The following is a 24,025-nucleotide window of genomic DNA, read 5'->3' on the forward strand; positions in this document are numbered from 1 at the left end:
ACTCCTAGAGTATATTTTAAATGACTTATGAAGTTGGGCATATAAACTTTTTAAAAAACAAGACATAGAGTAAAACTGTACTTCCCATTCATATATGAAACCGAATATGTATTTTGGAAAAAGAAATCTTGACTTTTATTTCATATTTGTTGATTTACTTATATACTTGCCTAATACAATAATTATTTTTATATCAAATAATTATAAATATGATATCTAATGTACTTTAATATTAATGTTATTATTATTATAAAATAATCTTTTTATGGAAATATTTTAATTTGATTTATTTAACAATAATTTGATTTTTAAGAGCTGAGTTAGTACAAAGGGCCTTGCTTTGTCCTGAGCAATAATCAGCATGTGTGTTCCCTGTGGCGCATCCATAGACTAGTGGGATGGCAGATGTAGTGACGGCTAACAGTAAGGACTGAATGAAGAAGCTTGGGCAGTGTGAGTAGAGGAAGGGATAACCAGCAATGACCGTCCTAGTGCCTTGAGTTTCCACACTTGAACACTGGCATAGTGAGGATGCTCTCAAGTCTTAACCAGTGGACAGTTGATACTAGAGTCTTAAGGTAAAGAGAATTCCTCTCATCCTTGCCCAGAGGCATGGAAAATATGAGATTATACCTGAATAGAGAAGACAGTACTAAATGCCATTCCCAATGCTCTTTTTGTTGTCTTGTTCCTCAGCGCCCATAACCCAGGGAACTGGAGTCAACTTTCCAATTGGAGAAATCCCAAGCCAACCATACTATCATGACATGAACTCGGGGGTCAATCTTCAGAGGTCTTTGTCTTCTCCACCAAGCAGGTAACTGAGAGAGGAACTGCTTTTCTTCTCAGTCTGGTATGCAAATAGGTAGGTAGGGAGACATGCACACAGATGCATTTGCCGGTAAACAGCAGGGAAATAAAACAAACAGTTCAAGATTTTTTGTTGATTTTTCACAGAGTTTTAATCTTTCTTGGTTAAACTTATTTTGAAATTTGAAAGTTAAGTGTAATTGTTGTTCAGAGCATTTTAAACAATCATTTTGGGGGTGGGGAGACAAGGGAACTATGAAAATGTATTAATATGATTTTTATCTTCTATGAAGTGTTGTAATTTCACAAGTCATATAATTATTTTGGTGACCTTAAAAATGATGTTGCCCTGGTTTAGGATTGATCCACCCAACTTTTATCCTAATACCATGTCCAAACTGGGGATAATGAAGTGAAAAATAAAATGTATCATTTATTTAACTTTAAAAGGCCTTATTCTAGGCCACAGGTTTGCCAAGTTCTTCAATTAGTTGATGCTCTTTGAATAATTTAGTTAACTTTTAGTTAGCAGTGAAAGTATTACCTGCTCTGAGATTTGGCTGAACCAGTTGGGAAAGAGCTACAGTGAGGTGACTTTGTCTTTTAGTTCTCTGCTGACATTCTCATTTTTCTCTCTTGACCTTCTAATTGTAACCTTCAGGAGTTTAAAAGGAAATCTTCTATTTAAATGAGGGAAAATTAGCTTGGAAAGTTATTGTGCATTAGAATTTCATGATAAGTTCCTTTATTGTAGAATGATAGAAAAGGGCTGAGTGAATGAGAAGGCAAGATAAACAGATATTGTAGTTTTATTGGGTTTTTTAGAGGTTGAATCTTTAATACAGAAAGACCAATCTCACCTTCAGAGCACTAAAAATACCCATGATCAGATAAAAGATCCTACGTGAATTCCAGAGCAACACATGTATTTTATAATATCAACTTTAAAAAATAAAGAATCTGGATAACCATTTTCCTATGCTAGTCTCAGTAACAAAAATTAATTGCATTTGGATTAATTATGGGGCGGTGCACATTTGTACATTTATTAGCTAATTTAATTGTGTGTCATTTATGGTCAAACTGTGTTTTCCTATAGTAAGATTTCATAGCAAGTATTAGGTTTATTATTAAAATTGTCTGTGATATGGTAATTTGTTTAAAATGCTTTGATTTTTCTAAGTTTAAAATGTGAATAGTAATATTTTTATTTTATATGATGGATCAGTATCTTGTCCACCCAGCTGTTTCCTCATGATCATTCAGTATTAAATATAATACTATGTCATTTAGAATAAAAAAGTTTTAAAAAACATTTATCTTTTATTTCCTTATGAAAATCTTTTCTCCCTCATTTCAAGTGTTCCTATATTTACTGTTGATTCACAGATGAAAGAGTTAAGATTGAAGGAGGGGTTTAAAAATACATTGTAATTTTGGATACCCTAGAAAGAAACTAAATATCTACTATTTATTCTCACTGTGAATTAACACTAATAGAAATTGCCATCTTCTACATAATGTTAATTGTTTGGGAGTTGTGAGTTAAATCTTAATCACAAATGTATCTATGAGTATACTCAGACATGCACAGGTTTCAAGGATTTTGAAAGAGTACAGTCTAGGAAGTCAGGCTGCTACAATTAACATGCTCTGGACAATTGATTTTCTTCAAATTTGTCTCCCTACTTGTAATAAAGTGGAGGATTGGATTATGTGTGTGGCTTCTAAGTCAGTTACAACTCTGAAATCCTATGACATTAGGTTTTTTTATCACTGCTGCTGCTGCTGCTAAGTCGCTTTAGTCGTGTCCAACTCTGTACGACCCCATAGACGGCAGCCCAACAGGCTTCTCCGTCCCTGGGATTCTCCAGGCGAGAACACTGGAGTGGGTTGCCATTTCCTTCTCCAGTGCATGAAAGTGCAAAGTGAAAATGAAGTCACTCAGTTGTGTCTGACTTTTAGCGACCTCATGGACTGCAGCCTACCAGGCTCCTCTGTCCATGGGATTTTATCACTACCTCAAGTTTATTAAGAAGATTTCCTTTTTTTAGTTTTTACCTGCATGGATGTGAATAAGAATTTTTTTTTAATTTAAGGAAAAAATATCCATTTTCATATTCATAACTGTTTAATAGAATATTGGTGGAGAGATATGAAGGCATATATTAAGCAATATTGCATGTGGCATAGAATAGCTTTTTAATCATGGCTCTAAATATTCATTTTTCTTAGTTATTGTGATAAAACCATGTTTTCTTTATTAAAATATATTATTTTGGAATTATACCATTGGGTTTGAATTTCGCAATGACAATTTTCATGGTTGACCTTAAGAGTAAAAGATCAACAAGTGTATTTTTTTTTTTAGGGAAAGGTAAATAAGAATATATGAAACAGTTTATAATCAGTGAAGTACTATAAATTTTTAATATTATTAATTATAGGGTTACTAATAATTACTATTTAATAAGTGCTAGCCACTAAATGTATGAGCTGTTTATTTAATAACTCATTTAATCCTCCCTACAATTCCCCTTTGAGCAATGTTTTATTGTTTCCATTTTACAGATAATTAAATTGAGTTTAGAAAGGTTATGGACCTTACTTATCTGTGAATTCATATGAAAGGATTACATTGTTAATGGCAAGTGCTGTACAAATGAACGTTATTAATATTGATAATTATGAGTTATGTGCAATCTTAACAGTTTTTAAGTTAGTATACATATCACATTAAGAATTCACTTTTTAACTACCAAAAATAGTACTTTACTACTGGAAATATATTTCAAAAGGTAAATAAATGTAAGAGACATCCTATTCATTACACAAATATAATTCTACTCTGTTACAATAAATGATACAAAAAGCTGGAAATGTTTGCTACTCCTGTTGATGTCTTGAATACTCACCGTTATTTCTGGGATATTATTACTTGTGTTTGTGGAAATTTCTCCAGCAAGAAGATTCTTAGATTATAAACTTTCAGGTGCTACACATCTTCCTAGAATTCCCATTAACATTAACTGTTGTCATATTTTAACAGCAAAAGACCCAAAACTATATCCATAGATGAAAATATGGAACCAAGTCCTACAGGAGACTTTTATCCCTCTCCGAATTCACCAGCTGCTGGAAGTCGAACATGGCACGAAAGAGATCAAGGTGAGTGATAAGGAGTTGCCTCTAGGGACAGTGGAGGAAAATGTCAGCTCCTTCCATAAGTTTCATTTAGTCAATATTTCATAATTGAATCAACATGGATTATTTTTCTTCCTGAAATGATTGCAGTACAGTTATTTTTAAGGTCATGTACTGATCAAATCGGAGAAGGCAATGGCAACCCACTCCAGTACTCTTGCTTGGAAACTCCCATGGACGGAGGAGTCTGGTAGGCTGCAGTCCATGGGGTCACGAAGAGTCAGACACGACTGAGCTTTCTCTTTCATGCATTGGAGAAGGAAATGGCGACCCACTTCAGTGTTCTTACCTGGAGAATCCCAGGGACGGGGGAGCCTGGTGGGCTGCCGTCTACGGGGTTGCACAGAGTCGGACACGACTGAAGCGACTTGGCAGCAGCAGCAACTGATCAAATGTTATTGAAGTTACAAAATTCCCATATATTTATGTGTTTATTAAAATTGAACTTTTTTTTTTTTTAGACAGAATAATCTTTTAGAAACCTCAGTATGTGTGTGACTGATGATGGTCTGGCCATAGTTGGTTGGATTATAGCAGGAGCATAAATTCTAATTCAGTCAGATCTGTTTGTTCCTCTTAATGGGGAATTTTAAGGTGGAGCCAAACTTTAAGCGGTTCTCAGGTGCCAGTTACTGAAAGTTCTTATTTAAAAGAAACCATGCTTTCTTTTGGAAGTAGGTACAATGTGAACAATAAATAAAAGTGTGATGTTAGACACTTGGTGTCTGAGTCAATCTAGTTATTTCTTCTAGATGAAACTATAACCTAACTCTAGGGCAGCTCTAGGAAAAAATATAAATTTCAAAATAGGCATTCTTTGACTCCTTAAATTCACACTTTGCCCTTTTTCTTTCTTAAAGTCTACTGGGTTAAATATATTTCATCAGATATACTCATGCCTTTTTGCCACGGTTAGAGAGAGATTATTAAACATGGAAACAAAGATTAGCTAACAATCTTTGTTGGTATGTGTGCAAAAATGACTTATAGAGCAGAACAAAGTGTATTTGAAAGTTGTCTTTAAAATTCTCCATTTAATTAAAAGTGTAAAAAAAAAAAAAAAAGCTCATTATCAGTGGCTTTCAGTCCATAACTTGGGCGAGTGTATCTGAGGGTTGAGGAGTTACATGTCCAGTAATCTCAGGAAACCAAATAGCCCTGAAGCTTAGCAGTTAAAGCCAAAATTCAGGATTCCCTTTCTGCTGCTCCATGTTTTTCTAGAGTGCCATAGGATTTAAAGAATGGTGAAATAGTCTTCATGGAGGAATTGACATTGAGTCAGGTGGAGTCCGGTGGGTCTCCTTTAGCATGTTGAGATTTTAACCTGTAAAGCAGGGGGCAGGGTGGATGAAGACAATAGCAGAGTCAAGCACTGAGGTGGGGAAGTAAGTTTCCCAACGGCCGTGTGTGTGCCCTGTGGCTGGCGGCTGTTTGTGTGAGTGGAAATAATGGGAGGTCATTTTAAGAAAGGATTTGAAAACCAGCTGAAGAGTTTGGGCTCTGAGATCCTACCCTACCTCCCCAATCTATTTTGTAGACAGAACCATCTTTTAAAACATAACGTCATATCACTCCCCTGCTTCAGTTACATCCTGCTTCTCCTCGGAGAGAGTCAGGATTCCCTCACACGATTCACAGGTCTTTCTGGTCCTCTGGCCTCTGACCACTGCTCCAGTCTCAGCAGGGGCTGTCTGCTTCCTTCTTGTGCTTGAGCCGACTGCTTTGTTTAGATTTGGAAGTGTAACACCCAAGACCTTCATATAAGCCATGCCCTCTGGAACACTCCTCTTCTGACTCTTCACCTGGCAAATTCTTGGTCATTTTTCATGTCCCAGCCTAAATTGAGGGATTTCATTTTGAAACCTCTTGACACCTGGTATTGTTCCCTCTCTGTACACGTAGTATGCCGTTCCGTAATTGCTTATGGGATTAATTGTCTGAGTCTGTCTGCATTGTGAGGACAGAGACTTTATCTGTTTTGGCTACTGTGTATTGAGAGCCTAGGAACCATGTTCAACACTTGGGGCTCAGCAGAGGCAAATAAATATTTGCTGGCTACATGAACCACTGATAGGCGAAACACCAGTCTCATTAGCAAAGGCCAGAAATAACAGGGCCTTCATCAGACTTGCAGAAGTAAGAAGAAAAGCAAAACCCTCAACCCTTTATATTTTATTGCTTGTTTTACTGACGTTGTCAGCTTTTTCTAAACAAAGCCATATTTTCCTCGTCAGAAAATTGTTCTGGAAAAGATTTTAATGGTAATAACAATAACGTTGTGAATGTGTGGCAATAGATGTGTTGTGCAGAAGTGTAGGTGTTCTTTATTATAGAGAGTGTCACCCTGTAAGAGTTGATTCCTCTTTCAGCCTGTTGAATAAAGCCAATTTCAAATCATATTGTAAAACATTTTTGAAAAGTAGAAGAGAAACTGTCATTCTTTCTCTTTGTAAAATCATTGTATTGTCTTGGTGATTTTCTTTTATCAAGATGACTAGAATTATTGGAGAAGTCTATAAAGGCATATTATATTAAGAGTAAGGAAGAATGATTCATTTTCACACGTGCTTAAAAAAATGTGTGTCACTAATTCTGAGACCCTGAAGATTTTGTAATGTGCACAATAAGCCACTGTGGGAAGAAGACTTCAACTATAATGAAAACATGAGGGCAAGACAGTACTATCTTTATAAATTTCCTAAACCAAATGCAGTCCTTTTGTTCGGTGAAAATTGCTTTCTTCAGATTTGCAAAATAAAATGCCTCATGGTTGTTCTTGTCCATCTTCACAAGTTCTTTAGTCACAGTTGCCTGTCGTCTTGAAGGGAGTATTCTAAAGGGCACATTGAGTACCACTTGATATTGTAATGGCTTTAGTACATGTCTAAAAACCCCTGCACTAATTGGTATTCAGTGACTACTTACTGGTCGCTTAAAATATACTTGTGTTTATAATTGGCAGAAATGTTTAAAATTTACTGTGAATTATTTCCTGCATCTGCCTTATTCTGTTCATGTCAGTTTTGCACTAAAATCTACACTTGCCATAGTCCTTAAAACCGAGTGAACTATGTGAAAGATAGTAAAATTATGGACAGTATGTGTCATTCCACCTTTCCTTATAATCTGAACCACGAACCTAACCCTTTCAGATTTATTCCAAGTAGATAAAAATAAAGGATATAGTGTAACTAAATGATTATCTTCATTTCATTTTAAAAAATTCGGCAAAACTTTATAAGATCTAAATTCATGCAATGAAAAATGGTCCTATAATTTTAAAAATTTAATGAAAAAAGTGTTTTTATTTTAGCATATTACATAGTTATATTTTTTGTCTTCTAGAATGCAAAAAAGTTATATTTCATAAAATCATTGTAATTTTTAGTTTTGTAGAATATAGAACATTTTAAAACTGAACAGTGCTTAATAGTATTAAATATTTTGTAGGAATCTTTATAATTTGCTTAATTTTCTTTGGAGAAATAGTGCAGAAATTAAATTTGCTAGCATCTGTATTATATAATATTTATGTTTTAGTTTTGTATTCTTTTATATATAAAGGAAGAAAAAAGAAAACTGGGGCAGTAATAAAGGGACGTACAGCTGCTATTGCATTGTTTTCCTAGATTCTAGAATATTTTTTTCTTGCTTGGTCTCTGTTTTGAATTTCCTAGTCTAAAACTGTGTGACTGCTTTTACCACTATTAACAAATTAGTTTCTTGGATACTGCTTTCCATCATTTTAGATTTTAATAGTTAAATTAATTGAACCCGGTCAGCTTATGAATTTGCTTGTTGAAAGTTTCTTTTATTATTCTAATAGTTAACCTCACAATATATTCCATCCGAGAACTTGTCTACCTGAAATTTCTTCCACCTGAGCCAACTCATAGACTAAATTCCTTGTTGATATAATTCCCTTGAAATCATTAAACTAGTCCTTTGTAACTTATGATGTAATAGGAAAAATAGAGACAGGTCTGAGTTTTTCCTCTAATTTAAGTTGCTTTCTTGGGACTCAAGCTTGTAGTATTTTCAAGGCCAGAAATTTAACAGATTAAAATTTTACCTAAGATTACTAGTTGTTCGAATACTTATCAGACTGAGAAGCTGTTAAATTTTCCATTTATAAAGCCCAGCTGTATATTACAAATACTTTTACTATATCACTAAATGTCTATTAAATAGTGTTTTAGGAGTTTTATATTCAGGCTTAGATGAATCAGTGATTATTAGAATGGCAGAAGCAGATAAATAATTTTTTATTATTTATTTTATTTATTTTTATTATTTATGAAAAATATGCTTCACAGAGAATAATGTAAATCAGATTATGAAGAAGCTGTCTGCATGACCATCTTACTTTTGAGCATTATGAGAAATAAATCTTAAACAAAAATCAATAAATTGGTATATTAGCAAAAACTAGCACTACTTAGAGGTATATTGGTATGTAATCACAATTTTAAGAGCAGTTTAAAAATTTATACTGGACTCTCAAACAGTCAGTCTTTAGGAGTAGTGTTCTGCTTGTTGTAGGTACTAGAAAAAAAATACTGTTTAAAAAAGTTACAGTTCTGTCATACAAATAAGTCTCTTCAGCTAGGTTTTTTGAAGTTGTAATATATTTCCAAACCCTAGAGATTTATTTGTGATAAATTTGCAAAGGTTCTGTTTAGTAATAGAGTCTTATATGTTGTGCTCAATTTCAATTCGCACTTTATAGTGTTCTATAAGGATATGGTATTAAATATCCAATGAATAAGCCAAGGGCCTCAAGGGAACACTCTGGGCTAAAGAGTAATAATGCCAGCTTAGTATCATGCATTTAATCAAGAACAGGAAATAAATAACAGTCAGTAGAATGTGGTGACACCAATAGAACCAGAATCAGAGACTAGCCTTTCATAATTCAAGTTTGCTGCTGCTACTGCTAAGTCGCGTCAGTCGTGTCCGACTCTGTGCGACCCCATAGACAGCAGCCCAACAGGCAAAGAATGTTAATAGATGAGCTAAATATGAGAGCATTCAACTAAGATTGGAAAATTTTATTTATACAAAACTTTAAACTTTCTTACTCATAAATCATTTTGTAGAATATTTAACATGCTACTGTCTGCTATGAATATGAATATCTCTGAGTGGATATTGACAGAATATGTTTATTAAGTTTGTGACCTTAGAACCCTTTTTCCTACCATCTAAGGGTCTATAGGGAGAATCCATCATATATTCAAACTTTAAAAAACAACCCTAGCCCAAACTATAGTCTGACAAATAATAAACTCTCAAGGTTTTTCTAACTGTAGAAGTAGGTGAATGAGCAGCTTTCACAAATAGTTGAATAACTACTAACATTCAGTGATGTCCTAGAAAAATGCAAGGAAACAGCTTAGTAATCTCCTGAATGTTTAAGTTTGCTTTAGGGGCCAGATAGAACAGCAACAATTCCTTATATCCCTAGAGTTTGTATCACAAGGATTAAATATGAAATGTTCAAATATCAGATTTTGAATTAAAATCAAAGATACAAGGGATCTTGAGGGATACATATTGTTTAAGCACAATTTTAAAGTTGGTTTTTTTGTTGTTGTTGTTCATTTTATTATTTAAAAAAAAAAACCCAAAAATCAAGAACTTACACTTCTTACAGAATTTGCAGTGAATCTCCATATATCATCCTGTTATTAGAGGGCAAACCCTGGTGATGCCTTCATCACAGTCTTTTTCATTTTCTTCAACCACATGGCTGTAGATGAAAAATCAGATTATGAATGTCTTTCAAACAGAAAGGAAAACAGTACATTGTTGGTGAGGCTTTTATCAGAATCCTTATACTGACTACTATAACAGATGTGTGTGCTCTTTTCATGTGTTTTGGATGGAGCACAACCTGTGTACATGTTAGAAGAGACAGTACTACTTATAAGTGGGAAGTGATATTCAACTTCTGTTCTCTGGAGCCTTAATAATTTGAAAATACAGCATTTTGCAGAAAAACCACCATGGATAATTGGTTTGAAAAAAATAACTTGCTGTGTGTGATGCTGTGTTTCTAGATTGGGGAAACACAGCCTAAATTAGGGGAGTGGAAAACCCATGGGACACAGTGTGCTTCATTATCACAGAGTGCCCTAAAAAGTTTCTTGAAATGGAAAAAGGTTTTATTTCAAATCCATTATGCACTGATTTCCTATTAAAGTTTATTTTGAAGTAGCTTGGAAACCCAGTTTCTTTGGTTATTATGATACCAACATGATATACAATAGAAAGTTGATTTTTCAGACATAAGAACACAGATTATTAGAAGCCTTAGTGAAAGTCACTCAATCCTGTCCAACTCTTTGTGACCCCATAGACTGTATCAGTTCAGTTCAGTTCAGTCACTCAGTTGTGTCCATCATTTTGTGACCCCATGGACTACAGCACTCTAGGGCTCCCTGTCCATCACCAACTCCAGGAGCTTTTTCAGACTCATACCCATTGAGTCAGTGATATCATCCAACCATCACATCTTCTGTCGTCCCTTTCTCCTCCTGCCTTCAATCTTTCCCACCATCAGGGTCTTTTCAAATGTGTCAGTACTTCGCATCAGATGGCCAAAGTGTTGGAGTTTCAGCTTCAGTATCAGTCCTTGAAATGAATATTCAGGACTCATTTCCTTTAGGATTGACTGGTTTGATCTCCTTTAGTCTAAGAGAGGCTCAAGAGTCTTCTACAGCACCACAGTTCAAAAGCATCAATTCTTTGCTGCTCAGCTTTTTTTCTAGTCCAACTCTCACATCCATACATGACTACTGGAAAAACCATAGCTTTGACTAGATGGACCTTTGTTGGCAAAGTAATGTCTCTGCTTTTTAATATGCTGACTAGGTTGGTCATAACTTTTCTTCCCAGGAGCAAGCGTCTTTTAATTTCATGGCTGCAATCACCATCTGCAGTGATTTTGGAGCCCCAAAAAATAAAGTCTGTCACTCTTTCCATTGTTTCTCCATCTATTTGCCATGAAGTGATGGGACCAGATGCCATGATCTTCGTTTTCTGAATGTTGAGCTTTAAGCCAACTCTTTCACTCTCCTCTTTCACTTTCATCAAGAGGCTTTTTAGTTCTTCTTCACTTTCTGCCATAAGGGTGGTGTCATCTGCATATCTGAGGTTATTGATATTTCTCCTGGCAATCTTGATTCCAGCCTGTGCTTCAGCCAGCCCAGCATTTCTCATGATGTATTCTGCATAGAAGTTAAATAAGCAGGGTGACAATATACAGCCTTGACGTACTCCTTTCCCGTTTTGGAACCGGTCTGTTGCTCCATGTCCAGTTCTAACTGTTGCTTCCTGACCTGCATACAGATTTCTCAAGAGGCAGGTCAGATGGTCCAGTATTCCCATCTCTTTCAGAATTTTCCACAGTTTATTATGATCCACACAGTCAAAGGCTTTGGCATAGTCAATAAAGCAGAAATAGATGTTTTTCTGGAACTCTCTTGCTTTTTCCATGATTCAGTGGATGTTGCCAATTTGATCTCTGATTCCTCTGCCTTTTGTAAATCCTGCTTGAATATCTGGAAGTTCACAGTTCATGTATTGTTGAAGCCTGGCTTGGAGAATTTTGAGCATTTCTTTGCTAGCGTGTGAGATGAGTGCAGTTGGGTAGTAGTTGGCTCATTCTTTGGCATTTCCTTTCCTTGGGATTGGAATGAAAACTGAGATTTTCCAGCCCTGTGGCCACTGCTGAGTTTTCCAAATTTGGTGGCATATTGAGTGCAGCACTTTCACAGCATCATCTTTTAGGATTTGAAATAGCTTAACTGGAATTCCATCCCCTCCACTAGCTTTGTTCATAGTGATGCTTTCTAAGGCCCACTTGACTTTGCATTCCAAGATGTCTGACTCTAGATTAGTGATCACACTGTCATGGTTATCTGGGTCATTAAGATCTTTTTTGTATAGTTCTTCTCTGTATTCTTGCCACCTCTTCTTAATATCTTCTGCTTCCATTAGGTCCATACCATTTCTGTCCTTTATTGAGCCCATCTTTGTATGAAATGTTCCCTTGGTATCTCTAATTTTCTGAAGAGATCTCTGGTCTTTCCAGTTCTATTGTTTTTCTCTATTTCTTTGCATTGATTGCTCAGGAAGGCTTTCTTATCTCTCCTTGCTATTCTTGAAACTCTTCATTCAAATGGGTATAATTTCCTTTTCTCCTGTACAGTCCATGGAATTCTCCAGACCAGAATACTGGAGTAGGTAGACTTTCCCTTCTCCAAGGGATCTTCCCAACCCATGGATCAAACTCGAGTCTCCCACATTGCAGGATGATTCTTTACCTTCAAACTCCTTATTTCACAGGTAAGCAACCCAGGCTTCCTGGGTGGCTCAGTGGTAAAGAATCCGCCTGCCAATGCAGGAAACACGGGTTCAATCCCTGGATCAGGAAGATTCCTTGGAGAAGGAAATGGTAACCCATACCAGTATTCTTGCCTGGGAAATCCCAGGGACAGAGGAGCCTGGCGGGCTACTGGAGTCACAAAGGATCAGACACAGCTTAGTGACTGAGCACACACTCCCCATTTAAGTGTGAGAGGCTGTCTAATTTGGAGTGTCTAGATATTAAGACCAGAGCCTTAGTCTTCTTTTTCAAGGCTAAGTTTTTTTTTTTTTTTTTTCCTGTTATCCTGCACTTACCTATGTAGGGAGAAGTGGACTAGGAGAAATCTGGCCACTGCTTAACCTGTCTTGGCAGTTGAACAGCTCTCGTAGGGAGCTTCATGGAAGGTTCTCTTAAACCTTATAGAACTGGAATAAAAGTAGAGATGAATTTATGAGGTTTTAGGTTCTAGAAGAATTGTCAAAACAATTTTGAGATGGTAAAATTTATATCTTCTTTTTTAAAAAAACCTCTTACACTTTGTGCCATGATAAAGTTTCTGAACTAGGAAAAAAAAAAGGAGATATGAGTGCTTTCAATGGATAAATGTGGAGGAGAGCTGGTTTGAATATTTAAGCATGCTATTTAAAGTTTAAAAAAAACTTTTTGTTATAGAGAATGTCAAAAGCAGAAAGAATCTTAAAGTGAACTTCCATGTACCATTTTTCAGCTTTAACTGTCATCAATATTTTGCCCATCTTGTTTCATTTAGTATCTCCTAGGTTTTTTTTTTAGTATCTTAAAGTAAATCCCAGACTTTGTGTCATTTTGCTTGTGAATACTTAAGTTTCTAATAGACAATGAATTTTGTTTTTAATATAACCCCCATATCATTATTAACTTAACAAATACAACAATAATTCCTTAATATGTACTGTATAACTCATGTGCAAATTCCCCAGAATATCTTATAGGTTGTTTAAATGAAGATCCAAAACAGTCCATGTATCATACTTGTATTTTCAACCAGTCTTTAACCTATAATTGTTCTATTAACTATTTTTGTATTTATTCCCTTTTATATATCATTTATTTATTGAAGAAACCACATAAATTTAATTTTTCTGTTCAACAAATACATGTAAATGAGGAAAACCAGACCCTTCTGCCATTTGTGACTACCATTATTGAGCACTTACTCCCTTTCAGGATTGAGCTAAGGCTTTAGATATATTTTTATTTTCAACCCTCTTTAGAAACAAACATTTTTTCCCCACAGCTTGTTAAGCCCATTAGTACAGTGGTTAAGAAATCTGACATAGAAACACAGATCATAAATAGCAGAGGTAGAATGGAGCCCTTGTCTCTTCAGTTACTGAATCCATACTCATTATTACTATATATACTGCCTTCCAAAGAAGTCAGTCATGCTGTGTTCATGGTTTTGCAAACTGGTTACCAAACCTATATGACAGTTTTTCTTTTCCTTACACAAATGAAATTTCATTACAAACACACATAATGACAGAAAAATAAACTACAGGGATTCATGAATACAGTCCTTGGGCTGAACTCAGCGTCTCTTTTCCTTTTGATAATAAGATGTTGTTAATAAATAATCCTAAAGTCTAGAATGTCTTTAGTAGAGGTGTGTGATATGCATTCAGTTTGAAATGAGCTAGGTGTATCAAAATTTAAGAATTACATTTAATTGACCAGGAAATTGTAAATAGTGGTATGGCCTTAGACAAATCACTGAATGTCAGTAAACTGAGTTTTTTCATGGCAAAGTTGGATACTAAAGTAACACTGTGTTCTAATGTTCTGGATTTTAAATTAATTGAAGTCAGAGATTTTATAGATCTTTAATACTTGAGTCTTTAAGCTTTCATTAACCTGAATCTTTTTGAAAATTCTGAAGGTTTTCAATTTCCTAAATTAGTTTTTAGATGTTTGTTTTAAATACTCTCATTGAATAACATGATAATTGGCTCTGTAGGTGCTTGGAGGCATCATATGTTTTGCCTTATACTTGAGGAATGTGCAGTTCTTACAGATACATGCCTTGTCCTGCACCATTCTGGTACAACAAATGATTGAGAGAGACTGAGCTATTATAACAGAACCTTGTTATGGGATCAGTGTCTCCTACTTTGAAAATAAATGACTCAGCCAGACGGCAACATTTATTTTCTCTAAATGACTAGGGATGTAGCAATAGGAGACCATTATCCTGTGACAATATTCTGTTTCATTGACATTATCTCACAAATGTAATTGGTCCATTACTAAATAGAGGTTTTGTTACTGATCAATTTCACGTGCTTTCTAAAACCATTAGGATAATAAATTTGCCATCATAGTAATTTCATTGACAAGATGTTCTTTTTTTCTTCATTTACATTTGTTAAAGGAAAAATATAGATTTAGATTGAACTTAAACACTACAATTTATAACAGTTTTGACTACTTTTCCCTTAAGAGAAATGGAATATTTTGCAGAGTAACCATATTTATATTGAACTGCCAAAGTGACGACTTTATAATTTTCATATTTTTTTATCTTCTATACTAAACCACATCAAATCATAATTGTTCCTAAGCAATTAGTTTACTACCTCAGGTTAATGATTTTATTTGAAATAAATTCCAAATCATTTCTAGGACTTTCCTGTAAATCCACTAGAGTAACACATCAGTAAAATCAACCCTAACAATTACCAGCGTGTATAATAACACCATTAGTAACAACCTAAACCTTGAGATATCTTACAGCATAAATGTTTCTAAATGCATGGCTTTTCCCCAAATGTTCTCTAAAAAGTCATCTGTAATCTTGTTAAATTAGAACTCTTCCAGTATCTCTCTGACTTTTACAGTTAAGGTTACGGTATTGATTTTATTTTATAGTCCATGGCTCTCAGATGCTTAACGCTAATAAGCCTCTATAGCCAAGCAGTTCTCCCCAGAGGCATGGTGAATAACAGCTATTTACCTATGCCAATATTTAATAAGCATCTAAAATATACTCCAAATCTTGCATAATTGTTTGGTGTTTTTCCTCCTTGAAAATTAGATTTTCTGGCATTACTCAAGACACTTTATCCTTGTCTGTCTGTTAAAATGAAATTGCTTAATGGACAAAAGTATTTTGAAGTGCTTATAAAAATGAAGTTTTCACTTGTTCAGTATTCACTCTTTTAGCATTGTTCCTCATTATCAAGACTTTTTTTCTTTATGTATCAGGAAGGTGTTTGTGAGCTTCAAAGGGGTTTGAGCTTTCACTTGGCATTGGGTATTGGTGAAGCTTGGAGACTTTTTTTTTTAATAGAGTTGTGATAAACAGAGACTTGTAGAAACATGCTGCTTACAGGCTTGGGTTGGAATATACTATACAGAGAGATGTAAATTATCACAAAAGTTTTCAGACTGCTCAAGGATACAGTATTATACTCAAGTGTAGTTAAGATTATATAACTCAAATATTATAAAGAAGAATTTTCATATATTTAACATGAAGACTACCATATTTTCTGTTTTCTCCTTTGAAAAAGAACTTATTTCTTTAAAAAAAAGATTGACAAATCTAATTGAAGGTGATATCTTATCTCCTCTTACTATAGCTTGCTGATTTTCCAAAATTATTTTAGAGAATGGCAAAAATATATATATATATGGAGATACTTAACATGGCAGCTAATTGTTTTTCAAATCATCTGGCATCATCATCAAACTACTGTAGGGAGATTAAGTCCCTAGGTTTTGTCATAACATTCAGAGCTTTTGTTAACTTGAATTGTGTGGGAAGGTCTTATTCATATTTGCCACAGAATCACAAAATTTTACATTTAGAAGAGTCCTTAGAAACAGATATTCAGATATTTCTTTTCACTCGTTTCTTTTCACTCGCATTCTCAAAATTCATTATTTTGCCTTTAGTCAACTAGATTGCAAATGTTGTATTGAAGCATTGCATTTTGCATTTTTGCAACATCCAATACCTAAGACCAATGAGGCATTTCCTTCTTAAAGTGTAGTGTTTGTCGCACTGTCAATATCTGATATTGTCCACCCATCCTTGAGAACTATTTAAAATATTCTATGGAGCTCCAGGCAGTATTTTTCTCAAAATATGTATTTTACCATTTTTTTATTATAAAAGTAAAAATTATTTGTGGGAGATTTGAAAAACAAACTGTCAATTATAAACAAGAAAATAAAAAACACTATAATTCTGTCATGTATAGATAGCATATTAATATTTGGACATATGCCCGTCTATTTTCTATATATATATTTTTTATGGATATCCTATATATTCTATTTCAAGTAAATTTTTTGCACTAAATTGGGCTTGTATATGCTGTTTTGTAAATTGGTTTCTTTTTTTGGTCTTTTATTTATAATATAATAGCATGTTACCATGTCATTCCGGCTTCCCCAGTGGCTCGGCAGTAAAGAATCCAGTTGCAATGCAGGAGACTCAGGAGACCTTGGTTCAATCTGGGTGGGGAAGATCCCCTGGAGGAGAGCATGGCAACCCACTCCAGTATTCTCTCCTGGAGAATCCCATTGACTGAGGAGCCTGGAGGGCTACAGTCCATGGGGTCACAAAAAGTCAAACATGACTGAAGCAACTGAGCATGCACTCACGCCATGTCATTCAATTTCCACTTCATAATGACCACAGCGTATGTTACCCTTTGGCTATACTATACAGTTTTAAAGGTCTACTTTGCTCATGAATATTTAGATAGCTTCCAACTTTTTATATAATTAATAAAGATACAGTAAAAATCATTGCATACAAATCTTTGTACTTAAGTTTCATCATTTTGTTCCTGTCTAGCTCTCTTCTGTGGCCCTGTACCTAGTACACTGCCTGGCATTAAGTCACCAAATATAATAGATAGATGCTCAATGAATTATACTCTTACTGTAGAATTCCTGAGTTAAATATTATGTCCATTTCTAAGGCTTTTGATAAATACTGGCACAGAGTCTGGAAAGATCTTATCAATTTACATTCTCACCAGCAGTGCCTGAGTGGTTTGTTTAACTCCACTGTCATATCCATACTATTTAGACAGAGCACAGGGCTCTATGAGCAATTTTGAAGCATGTCCTCTGACATGTATTTAAAGAACAGTGAATCAGTGCCTTCTGAGTCTACTCATCCACCTCTTTTTTTTTCTCATTTATCTTTCATTTAAGCCATTGGGCATCCAATTACATCTTTTCTTCCTGGGACCCAGAAGAGCCCCCATCCCATTTCTTTGTGGAGGAGGCAGGGAAATGTAGAGGGCACCTAGTGGAATGTGCACAACTTTCAAGTAAAGACACCTAAGTATTCTCTCTCCTTTCTTGTCCTCCAGACATGCCCCCTCTGGGTACTTCCCCACATCTTTACATTATCTACAGGTAAAATAGGAAAGTAAGGGTCAGTATGGTTCCCCCCAGGGAAATAATAGAAATAAACACATCAGAGCTCTGGGCTTGGTAATTTCAGTGTTTTACATAACGTTTTTTCAGTTATAAGTAATCTCTCCTCTAAACTTTCCTCTCTTCCCCATAATTTACCCCCAGGCAGAAACGGAGAAAGAGGAACCTTGGTCTCTTTTAGAGCTTAGTTGGCAGTCATCTTTCCTACCTTCTCCCCGTCCTCTGGGCACAGGGCCCAGGCTGTTTCCTTGTCTTGGGACTGACTCTAGATTTATGGCCTGAAGTAAACGTATCAGATTTCCAGCTCCTGAACTCGTCCCACACACCAGATTTAGTGACCTCTCATTTATTATCTCATGTATTATAAATTGCGTTATTATTTTATACAGATGGGTCATTTCTTTTTCATGTTGTCACCCAGCTTTCACCCCACCATTTTAATGGAAAGCAGGAATTCCCCAGTTAGGCTCACATTCACATTTCACTCCATTTTGTGTTGTTTGACAGACTCTCAGTGTTGAACGTGTTGACCACCTTTGCCTTCATCCAACAAAGAGTTTGGTCTCTGAAGAGATTTTCTATATCCAGAGTTTGTGTAAATTTTTAAAGCTTCTTAAAACTCTTAAAAGTCTAAAACCTGTTTAAAAAAAAATAAAGGAACCTGGGAAACTATGAGAGGTATTAAGTTAGGAAGACTTGTCAGTATAATACAATTTTATCAAATCCTAGTCGCTGGACTCCCTAAGCAAAGTTTTCCCACAAATGTACTTTTCTTCTTTAATCTCTGTCATGCTTATTCCAAAGGGCCAAAGTTTCATTGCACCTTGAGCTTTCCTCTACAAAAGGAAAAAAAAGGCATACTGTAACATCTACTCAGAAACTTGATAATGTGTAAAATAGAGACATTTTTAACAATGATTATAGCTATTTAAGCACCTAGTAATAAAATATACCTTAATATTAAATACTGGAAAATAACAGATGTTAGCAAAAGGTGATTTGTATCTAGAGGATTCTTTTAGACTTGTTTACAAGTGTAGCAGATAAATGAGAAAGACAACTTACCAAGATGTAAAAGGATTGGAATTTTAAAAGATTTTGAGGCAATTTACTTCTTTGTTAATTCAATGAAATATGTTTTTTTAAATCATAGGAATGGCACAGTTAATATATTTTAATTTAGTGTTATGCTATGCTTGAAAAGAACAGCTTTATAGGCACTCAAGAATTTGTGTGTGATCTTACACAATTGACTTCAAATAGTTGTAAACCTGTAAACCGTGTCATACAGAGAAGAAGAATAGGATTTTTTTTTTAAAGAAAATGATACGGTTTCTTGTAGGTGATAAAAATTAGATTTGTAACATTCATCTACTGAAGCATATGGGGAAAGATAACATATTGCTCTCCTGGATGTGAAGGAGCAGGTGTCCCAGACAGGCACGTGTTAAGGGGGCTGTTTGAGCTTGCCCTAGACCACTAGTTGACTTCAGTGAAGTTCTGCTAACAGGTGGCTAACTGATTGGAGTGCCATGTGACATTTATCCCGGGAGTGACTTGGATGACAGGCTGCTACAGACTGAGGAAGGGGTCTTTGCTTTGATGAAGAAATTGCCAAAACTCATGTCTCATTAGTGTTTCCTAAGGTTCTTTGGAAGTGAACAACAGTTTAATTAAGGGCTGACGTAAACACGTTTCTGCACACTTTCCCTGCAGCATTTTATCACATTAGAATTGATCAAAATTGTTGCCTTGGGCTGACTTGAACAGACATACATCTGGGGCACCATTTGTGCAAGCTGCCGACGAGTCAAGTACATACGCTCTGTTTCACAGCAACGCTCTTCCTTTGTAGATGAAATTACCTTGTTGGGGAATGAGTTGATCTAGCTGCTTTATTTGCTTGTACCTTTATCTCTTTGAAGTGATACTGTGAAATGAATGACACATCAGGGTTTAGGATGTATGTATGTCAGAGTGCCAACAATATTATAGTATGGCTAGTAAAATTTACGTGATATCATGCTTTTGCAAAATATTTATTTAAAGGTATGCTTAAGTCTAAATGAACCAACTTAGAGAAGTATTCTCCATGAACCTTTCCTTACATGGTAACCTTTTATTATGTATTTGACTACACAATTGGTTTCTAAAGCCATAGCTAATTGTCCAATTATAAATGTAAACGTGGGTGTGGACACTGAAGATGAACACCGTCAATGTGAACCTCCTTTAAAAAGCAACAGACTTGTAGCTTTTTGCCATTTAGAAGAATCCTTTCTATGACCCAATATTATCACACTTGCAATTGTTTAATAGATTTTTATAGTTGATGTCTGTCTTCTGTGCTGAGCTGTGTCATCAGCACAAGAAACAAGTGGTCTTGTTTAACATCTTGAACTTTATGCCTTGCACTTTTCTTACACTTCTTAGCTCAGTGACTAATTTGGTTCTTTCTGTTCATTTTACATTCAGTTCTTTCTCATCTGGCGGTGTCTATCCACTCATGATACATTTTAAGACTAACTGTGTTTATTTCAGTCATCCTACACTACTGGTTATCATTCGACCAGATAGCTTCTTTCACGTGCAAGAGATTCTAAAATAAACTGCCTAGACACAATGTCTGCTCTACCTCTTCTTCCTTCTTTTAATTCTAGATTTAAAAAATTCTTTTTGTGAGTAGCATGATCTTCTATCCTCCACGTTTTTTGTGCCCTTGATAAAATCATCTTTTATAGGTAGTAAGACATTAGTCAACTTTTTACAAAATGTACATGTGTGCACGTGTGTGTGTATATATATATACACACACACACACAGATGCATGTTATGGATGTAACAAGTACAAAATAATAATATAATAACAATAACAAAATAATAATGAAATAGTGATGAAATAATATAAGAAACAATCAAAAGATCATTAAGGAAGTCTAGACCTCCAAAGTTCTTTAGGAGGGATTACTTAAAAAGAAAATAAGTCAAGTTGGTTCAGTGGATAAAATATTGTTCTGTAAATGGTATTCAGTATAATAAGAAGACAGAACGAGCACATTTTCTAGCCTGAGGGACCCTCATATGCTAGGAAAGGCGCTGAGTTAGAAATACATCCCCCGTGGCCTTTTTCACTTCCAAGACACCATAAACAAATTAGCCTAGCTAAAGTTTAATAGAATGATAAGGAAAGATTTATGTTAAAATGTGGTACCATGCTAGAGCTTAAAATGAAGAAGATACCATTTGAAGAAGATGATTCCAACTATTCTTTCTATGCTGAACCACAATGAGGAGTATTTAAGAAGGAGTATGGAAAAGAAATTCTTGTTTAACCCAGTACAAATCAAATGGGCCATGTTGTGGAAGAGAAAAAAACAGAGTTTTGGAAAGTTTTTCCATCTGAAGTCAATTCATTTGTATATTGCTGCTTTCCAGATCACATTTAAATTTCCTTGTCTGGTTTCAAGTCTTCATAGTCCTTTGCTTCCCTCGCATCTGCCACCAGCAGCTCCGGCCTCCTTCTCACCAGAAGAAAAACCAGATAAACCTTTTTCATCATCTTGCTCTCTCTTCAACTTCTTTATTTCATGTATTATTCAATGTATGCATTAACATGTATGTATTATTATTCAACTTATTACATATTTATATATGATTAAGTTTTATTATTATTCAGCTTATTTTCAACATAATCTTTTCATGCATGATTCTTCCTGCTTGAGGGACATTAGATTGTGAAAAACGTGACATTTGTTTTTCTCCACAGAAAGGTCACTTAAGACCATCTTTCCTATGTATCTATTCCTCAATCATTTTTTTTTTCTGTAGAATATGAGAGCACTAAACATAGGAATGATATCATTTTTCAGTTTGGCATGAAGTCTGTTGGACTGCAGACATTAAAATAAAATTAAAATAATCTGAGTTTGATTCATGCTTAAAATGTAATAGCTAGTGACTCTATCTTTACTTCTCCCAGATAATTGACCTTTATTTTTATTCTCTCTTCAGGCCAGAGAGGTGTTTTCTCCTTTGTGAAAGAGGAGGGCGCCCCATTTTTGTCACCTTAAGTATAGTGCATTCTACATCCTGTACACCAATATATTTTTATTGACTCAGTTCAGTTCAGTTAAGTTGCTCAGTCGTGCCCGACTGTTTGCAACCCCATGAATTGCAGCACGCCAGGCCTCCCTCTCCATCACCAACTCCCGGAGTTCACCCAAACTCATGTCCAGGTGATGTTGTCCCCTGCTCCTCCTGTCCCCAATCCCTCCCAGCACCAGAGTCTTTTCCAGTGAGTCAACTCTTCTCATGAGGTGGCCAAAGTACTGGAGTTTCAGCTTTAGCATCAGTCCTTCCAGTGAACACCCAGGACTGGTCTGCTTTAGGATGGACTGGTTGGATCTCCTTGCAGTCCAAGGGACTCTCAAGAGTCTTCTCCAACACCACAGTCCAAAAGCATCAATTTTTCGGTGCTCAACTTTCTTCACAGTCTGACTCTCACATCCATACATGACTACTGGAAAAACCATAGCCTTGACTAGACGGACCTTTGTTGGCAAAGTAATGTCTCTGCTTTTCAATATGCTATCGAGGTTGGTCATAACTTTCCTTCCAAAGAGTAAGCGTCTTTTAATTTCATGGCTGCAATCACCATCTGCAGTCATTTTGGAGCCACCCCAAAATAAAGTCTGACACAGTTTCCACTGTTTCCCCATCTATTTCCCATGAAGTGATGAGACCAGATGCCATGATCTTCGTTTTCTGAATGTTGAGCTTTAAGCCAACTTTTTCACTCTCCTCTTTTACTTTCATCAAGAGGCTTTTTAGTTCCTCTTCGCTTTCTGCCATAAGGGTGGTGTCATCTGCATATCTGAGGTTATTGATATTTCTCCTGGCAATCTTGATTCCAGCTTGTGCTTCTTCCAGTCCAGCATTTCTCATGATCTACTCTGCATAGAAGTTAAATAAGCAGGGTGACAATATACAGACTTGACATACTCCTTTTCCTATTTCGAACCAGTTTGTTGTTCCATGTCCAGTTCTAATTGTTGCATTCTGACTTGCATATAGGTTTCTCAAGAGGCAGGTCAGGTGGTCTGGTATTCCCATCTCTTGAAGAATTTTCCACAGTTTATTGTGATCCATGCAGTCAAAAGCTTTGGCATAGTCAATAAAGCAGAAATAGATGTTTTTCTGGAACTCTCTTGCTTTTTCGATGATCCAGCGGATGTTGGCAATTTGATCTCTGGTTCCTCTGCCTTTTCTAAAACCAGCTTGAACATCTGGAAGTTCACGGTTCACATATTTCTGAAGCCTGGCTTGGAGAATTTTGAGCATTACTTTTCTAGCGTGTGAGATGATTAATGAGCCCAGTTGATTTCATAGTGGCAAAACAAAGGCAGTTAAGTCTATTTTCTAATACTACCAGTCTTTATCTGTTTCTAAAAAAAAAATTGTTTCAGTAGAGACAGTGGGCCTTCACATTCTTATTTTTGCTTAAGGTAATTTTGTTGTTTTGAAAATATGGCAGTTGTGGTCCCTTTTACAATTTGAAGAGTGAATTTTATTATTTCTGTAGTACTGGCCTCTATAATTCCTCTGTGTGTTTTGAACATGAAGGTATCATTATTCAGTATATGCCTAAAGAAAACTAGAAAAATAAATGGATCTATAATAATTACCCAGTAAAGCAAGTGTATCATTTTGACTAAGAAATTGCAAAGGCTTCATTTCTCAAAAATTACATAATCACCTATATTGTTGAAAATCTCTGTACAAACAGCTCTGATTTATGGGCCCTTTATGAAAAGAAGCTCACATAAATTCACATGGATTTAATGAAAATCCCAAAATAGTTATGGTAGTTGCAATAGCCTTGGTTGATCTTCTCTAGAAATGACATAACCAGAATGACATTCATATTCTGCTTCCCAAACTATGGTCATATTTAACTGCTTTTAAATGATGTACAGTACATGGTTTACTGCTCGTAGTATCGAGTCTTTAGAAACTCATTTACTCCGGTTAATTTTATTCAAAATTTATATTGAAGTACAATGTAAACTGTCAATAGAAACTTATGTTTCTTTTTCTAAGAGTTAAAAATTTAGCTGAAATGAACTTCCTTTGTCTATTTTTTAAATAGTTTTAAAGTTTCTCTCTTTTTGGTAACATTATTAATTTTGTGGTTTCATT

General features: G+C 35.3%; 1 protein-coding gene across 10 annotated transcripts in view; it reads left to right on the plus strand.

Moving 5' to 3' along the window:
- The window catches only part of LOC120860242 (nuclear factor 1 B-type), a 256,907-nt gene that overhangs the window by 188,758 nt on the left and 44,124 nt on the right, over window positions 1–24,025 (plus strand). For all 10 annotated transcript variants that reach the window (XM_040236036.1, XM_040236039.1, XM_040236040.1 and 7 more), the window contains exons 5-6: window positions 697–817; window positions 3,860–3,978. In XM_040236036.1, coding sequence (XP_040091970.1) covers window positions 697–817; window positions 3,860–3,978 — 240 coding nt within the window. The remainder of the gene's footprint in view (window positions 1–696; window positions 818–3,859; window positions 3,979–24,025) is intronic.

The sequence above is a fragment of the Oryx dammah genome, unplaced genomic scaffold, assembly GCF_014754425.2.
Source record: "Oryx dammah isolate SB20612 unplaced genomic scaffold, SCBI_Odam_1.1 HiC_scaffold_11050, whole genome shotgun sequence".
In the NCBI taxonomy this organism is placed as follows: domain Eukaryota; kingdom Metazoa; phylum Chordata; class Mammalia; order Artiodactyla; family Bovidae; genus Oryx; species Oryx dammah.